The sequence below is a fragment of the Tauraco erythrolophus genome, chromosome 18, assembly GCF_009769465.1.
Source record: "Tauraco erythrolophus isolate bTauEry1 chromosome 18, bTauEry1.pri, whole genome shotgun sequence".
NCBI classification, from domain to species: Eukaryota; Metazoa; Chordata; class Aves; order Musophagiformes; family Musophagidae; genus Tauraco; species Tauraco erythrolophus.
Genome location: NC_141482.1, coordinates 10556335 through 10563360, shown reverse-complemented (window position 1 = coordinate 10563360; position 7026 = coordinate 10556335). Strand labels below are relative to the sequence as shown.

Below are 7026 nucleotides of genomic sequence, written 5' to 3'. Positions count from 1 at the left end.
ACGAAGGTTCCACTGGAGAAGGTTATTCTAGAGATCGTCATGTGGAAAACATTTCTGTATCAGCTGACAAGATACAGAATCACAAAGAAGCCCCTGAAAATACAGGAAGTATAGTAATTTGTGTCCTACTACATTTTAAAGAGTTTTTAGCAGGCTACTGTGAAAAACTGGTTAAGTCACGTCTCCTTGATGTCATGCCCTGAAGTTTGCTGTATTTTACTGGCAGCAGTTTTGCTCATTTACCTGCTTTAATTGTTGCAACCAAGTAAAAAGCCAGACACTGATGGCTCTGTGACTTGCACAACAAGAACAGCACAGAAATTGTATTTTAATACAAAGATGGAGCTGCATAGCTAATTCAATCACTAAGAGATCATAAGAAATCATTGGCCCAACCCTCTAAACAAAGCCCTTAGATTAAAATAACACTTAGCACTTTTACAGTGCATTTAACCCTTGAAGTGCTTTACAAATGTCACTCCCTTGACAATACAGAGAATGACAGTAAACTATTTGCATTCTCACAATGATATTAAAACACGTGTATTGTCAAGTGCAGATAAATGATTCATGACATGAACAGAGGTGCACAGAGAATCAGGTTTTTTTCATGGACTTGTATTATCTGAACAAGACAACTGTAAGGCAAACATTATTAGAGATAACAGAAATTTCCAACCTACCAAAAATAAAAAGTACTTAAAGGACAAGGTGCTAAACAAGATAAATGCCAGCTGAAAAATAATTGCATATATTCATTAGGGAGGAGAAAGGTTATTAAAAGGAAAAAGTAGGACTCTCAAATACTTTAAAGCAACTGATGGATGGACAATTTGCAAATTAACTTCTGCAATGACAACTTAAGAACAAAAAAGAGTTTCCTGTATGTTCTATTTTACACATATAAAAATATCAAATGATAGCCTGGGATAGCATTTCTGTGAACTACGAAAATCCAGAGACTAATCTGAAAAAGTTTGTTGGATAATTATTGGCCTGTCTTGCAAACACAGTTGTCCAAACCATGCAAGGAAACTGGACATTACATGTACAAAAAGGCACTTGGATTTCCAAGGCTGCGTGGACATAGAATTTGTAGGAAGGACTAAGCAAACAGGAAAGATGCATCATACACACAAAAGCCTAAACTCCAGTAGTGCAGGATGGCCTAGTGAAACAGCCCAAACTATACCAACACCATAATAACCAGAAAGAAAGAAAGAAAATAAGGGAGTAGAGTTACAAAACAAACCCTGAAGGACTAAAATCCAGAACCAGAGAGGAAATACCTTTGGCATTCACATGAACACTCTAACCGCCTTCTTTTCCCTAAACACCAGGGCTGAATATAAGGACAATTCCACTTCTAGGATACCAAAGAACAGCAGGGATAACACAAGCTCTCCCACACCTTTCCAGCATTCTCCCTTTGGGTCTTTTACTGAACTACGGTCCTCATGGGCTTTATGGCTGCCACTGGAATCACAGTTAAACCTTACCAGCTGCGTTTTTCTTTTCCATAATGAAGCTGCATCCATACTATGGCCTATCTGGAAAAGACAATCATTTTTAATAGCTGGAGTCTGCACAGCCGTGGCTCAGAACAGCAGAGCTGGCACAGCAGTCACTTAGGAGTGAAGTTTAAAGTGTTACCAACTAATTAATGAGAACGTCATCACTGCAGCCCAAGTTTCGCTTCACTAAAATCCACACTGGCACTCACAGCCCAGCCATGGGCTTAGCGTAAGACGGGTTTCCCAGCGTTTTGATGCCACCTGCTGGATGCGCCTCATTATGGGTCAAACTCCCATCACTAGCTCAGTTTTCACCTGGATAAAGAGGTCTTTTACATTTTCTTTGGTTTGTAATTATAAAGACAAGTGCATCGGATGGTTTACTTTAACATATTGAACGAATGGTTCGGCTGTTTGGAAAAAACCTCAAGATACCAGCAGCTCCTAAGACTGTAACCTTGTATTACTGCTCTCAAACTGCACTGTCCTGAAAGACAGTTTTGGACTAAGAGCTGTATGTAACAAACTCAGTAAGGCAGAGCTGAGTCACCTAACCTCACAGTACTCTTATCGGCTGCTCTCAAATAACTGGCCACCTGCTTCTCCCTTTAGTGCCTAAAATGACAGTAATTGGTCAAACCAGAACTGCTGCAAGCAGTTTGGTGCCAAATGCTTATCTAACACAGAAAACTGTATGGAGGGTTCAGAAAGTATGTAGAGGAACACCTACCTCTCTCTGAAGGCCCAACACACTTGATTTGCTACAAGCTCTGGCTGGCAGACAGAGTAGCAGAGTTGCCATGGCTACAATATCCACATTTTACCTAAGAGTTGCTGAAGCATTCACTCAGGAAGTACAGAAAAACTGTAACTCTTTCCTGAGGCATAGGCTTGAATTAAACCCACAACCACTTAGAAAAAAACGTTTAAAATCTGTACAACTATAGCCAGGGCATTTGTACACATGTCTAGCAGCAGAAGCATACAAACCATTGGAATGCTACTGAAGAGAAACATGGGAAACGCCAGGGCTAGACAGAACATCAGCACAGCTTTTGAGACTTACATGCAAGGTGTATCAACTGGTGGCTGTAATGTAGGTGCTGGTGTTGAGATGTTAGATCTCAACCATCGAAGACAGTCCTCTCCCATGGCTACGCTGAGCCTTACATACAATGTTAATAAACTTACGTCTACAATTATGTAAGTCACAATGCTGCAATCCATAAATAACAAGGCACTGGTGAGATCCTGCTCAGGATCTGTTAAAACTACTGTTAAAACTACTCCAATAATAGAGAAACCAAGTGGGTTTTTTTCATCTATGTTCACACTGAAGAAGAGATGCTACACAATTGGCATATGATAGGCAGGTATTAATCACTTTATAAAAATATCTCACTCTGATTATTTAATATTAATAAAAATGACTGTAGTTTAATACATGGCCCACTGAATTCTCTATCCGTACTATTTTGGAAAATAGCTTAAAAAGATGATTTAAGTATGCTCAGATTTGATTTTTAAAAACAAAGTCATAACGAGCAGGTATTTCCATGGAACACCACATTGATCAAAGCAGGCAAAAGCCCAAAAGCAGAATTACAGTAAGACAGTACGTATTTTTTCTAAGGATGTAAGAAGTCAGCAAATTAGACATTTTAAAATTACATTCAACTCCACAGCGATGGAGACACAGTTCCAGGGATTGATGTTGACATAGCAACATCATCTATGAACAATTCTGCCATTAATTTGGTATACAAATGTGGATTTAGAAAATTACTGTTCAGAAAAATTAAAAGTTGACTCACAGTTGACTTATAGTATCTTTTGTGATTCCCAAAGTAGTAAATGACTGAATATGACTGACTCCAAAAGCTTTTCTTTGATACCAATGCAAGCTTTAACGAGCCCTCCTGTCTACCCTGTCAACTTGCTGCCACGTTGTGGAACGAGCTAACAGTGTTTATGCTGTCTGAGCTAAGACTGAAAGGCAAACGACAGGTTTATTATTTCCAGAGGGGCTGCTAAAAACAGCTCAACAGCATCACAGCTGAATGTGAGATCACGCCCAGTATATTACAGGGCAACTTTTATCAAACAGCCGTTACAGTGCAACACAAAAATTCCCCATTTCTATTGTTTTTACACTAAAGCATTTTCATGAGTGGAAAACAAGACCAAGGAAACTACAATATGTGCCTGACTTTATTACTTTAATAAACAATGCAAATATATCAATCTTGGTGCTTTACCGACAGTATAAAGCTAATGCTTTCCTGAATAAATAAATAACTGCAATAACCAAAATAAGAAAGCTCTCATTAAATAGATGAAACCCAAGACAGGAAAGTAAAAACAAAAAAAAGAAAAGAAAATAAAGTGGTGGATTTTTAAAAAACTGTAATTGGAACAATGTTATCAAAACATTTAACGAAACAAGGAAAAGTTGTACGATATATTTAGAACATCTTTAACTGTCCTCAGCCTCAAGATTTATGTTATTTCCGAACTTTGCATAGAGCTGAACTTTCAGGTCAGATAACACCCTCTGAATTGATTCCACTCGGGATTCTAGTGCGTCAATTTCTTTTTGTAAACTTTTCTGAAAAAGAAAAAAAAAGTCAACTAGTTATGTAAAACAAACAGAGTCATGTTTTTCAGCAACATATAAACGATAAGACGCCCCTCTTTGCCAACTTTTTTCCAAGTCAGGCTGTAAGACTTATTCCAGGGCCAAACAAAAGTTAGTGTGACTTTACACTGACATCTCAGTTACGAACTACCACGCATACACATCCGCCTCCTCAAATCATAAATCAAATATGAACTTTAAAAAGCAGAAGGTTCAAAGGATGAGCAGATCATCCCATTCCAATGCTCATCATACTATAGCAGCCAGTACAGTAACGGAGCTCCCTTTCGCCCAGACAAACCTTTGCCTCCTCCAGCATCTCTTGTGTCTCTTCTTGGGAATGACTAATGAAGACATCTCCAATTTGGTAGGGTATCAGAATTAAATCACCATCATCAAGCATCATGATGTCATCACAAGCATCTTCCAAATTCTGAAGTTGTTTCTATTTATCAAGACATAAGAAAGCTGGTCACTTTGTACCACGTAAATTATTTCAATGGATACATTGTCATCCTATCAGCTGAACAAGGAATTCAGTGAGTCCGCATTTTGGGCAAAAATCCTACCCACCAGCATGATACCACGTTTAATAGAATGGTTGCAGAGCTGTAATTTAGCATAAGTATTCAATTCAATTGAGCTGTACCAGTAGAAATTCATAGCCAATACTCATTTTCTGCCATTAATAGGAGAATTAATTGTCTAGACAAGAGAAATACAGCAGATTTAAAATTCAGTAACATCCAAGATGCTCTTACACAGGAATTTTTTAATTTCTTAAATTAATTAAAAAATTAATAAATAAGGTGGTGAATGTTAATTCCTTTATTGCAAAAGCAGGCTTGCTTAGAGTCCCAGCACCTTAAGCCATCGATGGAACATCAACATAAAAAGGCAGCATTTTTATAATATAAATATTATGCAAAGTAATTATAGAAAGCATTTTATGACAGTATTAGCACTTTCTAAAAACTCGGTAAAACTTCTTTGGAAACGCTAAGCCTAATGGTGAAGGAAAGTGAATTAATACTAAAAAAGAAAATTCAAATTATGTATCCACTTCAGCCTAGCAAAAGAAAACCTCTGTGCCCATAATGACAATCTCTGTCAACACATTGAAAGGACAACATAACAAACAATTGCCTTACTGGTTCAAGAAAAAATAAATATAAACAATCTCAGGCAGGAAGTTTTAAGAAAGCTACAAACAGCCATTAAATATAGACAATGCTTCATAAACAACAACTAAGCTAAGAACTGTATGCAGAAATATTCTAGTGGCTTTTATTTCTTATGATTTCTTTTTCCACTTTAACACTCTCTGGCTATTTTCAAAGTATCAGAAATCCCATATTAGAACCAAAGTGTTACTTACAGCAATCCACAGCCCCTATTTGCTGCGTTACAGCTGAAAATTAATTCAGAGCAATGAAGAATAAGTGATATTTGAAGCAAATATACCTTTTTCACTTCTATTTCTTCTTTCAGCTCTGTGATCCTGCTAGTGTTTCTTGCAAACTTATTAATTTTCTGTTGATCTTCAAAGGTAACATTGACATCTTCTGCAGCCTGTAAGGAGGAGAGATCGAAATGAAGACTTAATTTCTTACATTAACTCGAATCCCACTACAAGAGTACTCCTACAAAGCTTCCGAAAAATAGTCTTACAGCAAATACATCCTGCTTACACACTTGATTCCTTAAAACACCTCCTCAAGGACACCAGTAACACCCACATTCAGCTGGGCAGAGGCACTAGTAACAGCCAATTAAGACACCAGCAATATATGGCATACTAACACCAAAGGTTGTCTCCTTGGCAGCACTGGCAGTTGAACCGGACACCTCTGCTCCACGATCACCGCAGGACACAGCGCCACACGCCGATGTAACCTGTCGGCAAGATCACTTTGTGCTAACTGGTCAGCTGCGACGTGCTAAAGGAGGTTTTAAACCCCCTGAACTCTCCCTGGATGACCCGCGGAGCTGGCGGCAGGGGCGGCCGGGCATGGGCGGGGTGTCCCCCGTTTACACGGAGTGTAACCACAGCCGCACTCGCACGTTTGATGGGACGACAACCGGTTCCGACAAGGCCGGAACCCCAACCCACCGGCAGGCGACCGGGGCATTCCCGGCACGGCCCAGCCCGGCGCCGGCCCGGCCATGCAGGGCCTGGGCAAAGGGAGCGCCTCACGCCGCCCGGGGGGCTGCGCGAACGGCGGGCGGGCGCTCCGGGACGCACTCTGGGGTGCGGGAGGCACTCTGGGGTGCCGGAGTGAGGCGGCAGGAGACCGCGCTGAGGCGCCGCGCCGCCCCAGCACCGAGAAACGGCGGCCAACGACCCCCCCAACGGCCGAAGGGTCCGGCCGGGCCGCCCGCCCCAGGCAGCAGAGGAGCTGCGCCCTCCTCGGGGGGAGCCCATGGCGGAAACAGAGACCGAGAAGACACAAAACTCCGCCGTGCCCTCCTCCCGCACTCACCGCTTTCTTCATGGTGGCGGCCATGTTGGCAGGACTGAACTATTCACCCTCCCCACAGAGGAGGAGCTGTCGGGGAAAACGAGACAAAGCGCCCGGTGGCGGCAGCCTGGCGCGGCGCGGAGCTGCTCCCTGTTCCCACCGCCGCCAGCCCGGCGGGCTGCCCGGGGACGCCACAGGGCACACAGCAAACCCCAGCCCACCCCCGCGGTACTTGGTACGTCCCGTTTAAAGGGGAACAGCCCCGACTCCAACGGCCGCTGCCTGAGGAGCCGCCGCCAGGCGGCGCCACGAGACGGGCGCGGGGCTCCGGCGGCGGGCGGGGCGCGGGGCGGCTCCGCAGGGAGGAGCGCCCGGGAGCGGAGCGGGCCGTGCCCGGCCCGAGCCCGGCGTC

At 42.7% G+C, this 7026-nt stretch overlaps 1 protein-coding gene across 1 annotated transcript; it reads right to left on the bottom strand.

Annotated features, from left to right (window-relative positions):
• Window positions 1-859: 859 nt before the first annotated feature.
• PFDN4 (prefoldin subunit 4) lies at window positions 860-6725 on the bottom strand. The gene is made up of 4 exons (XM_086622739.1): window positions 6636-6725; window positions 5617-5724; window positions 4454-4597; window positions 860-4122 (listed from the first exon to the last, which is right to left on the bottom strand). The coding sequence occupies exons 1-4, from the start codon at window positions 6657-6659 to the stop codon at window positions 3991-3993; spliced, it is 408 nt and encodes a 135-aa protein (XP_086478865.1). The 5' UTR covers window positions 6660-6725; the 3' UTR covers window positions 860-3990.
• Between the last annotated feature and the right edge of the window lie 301 nt (window positions 6726-7026).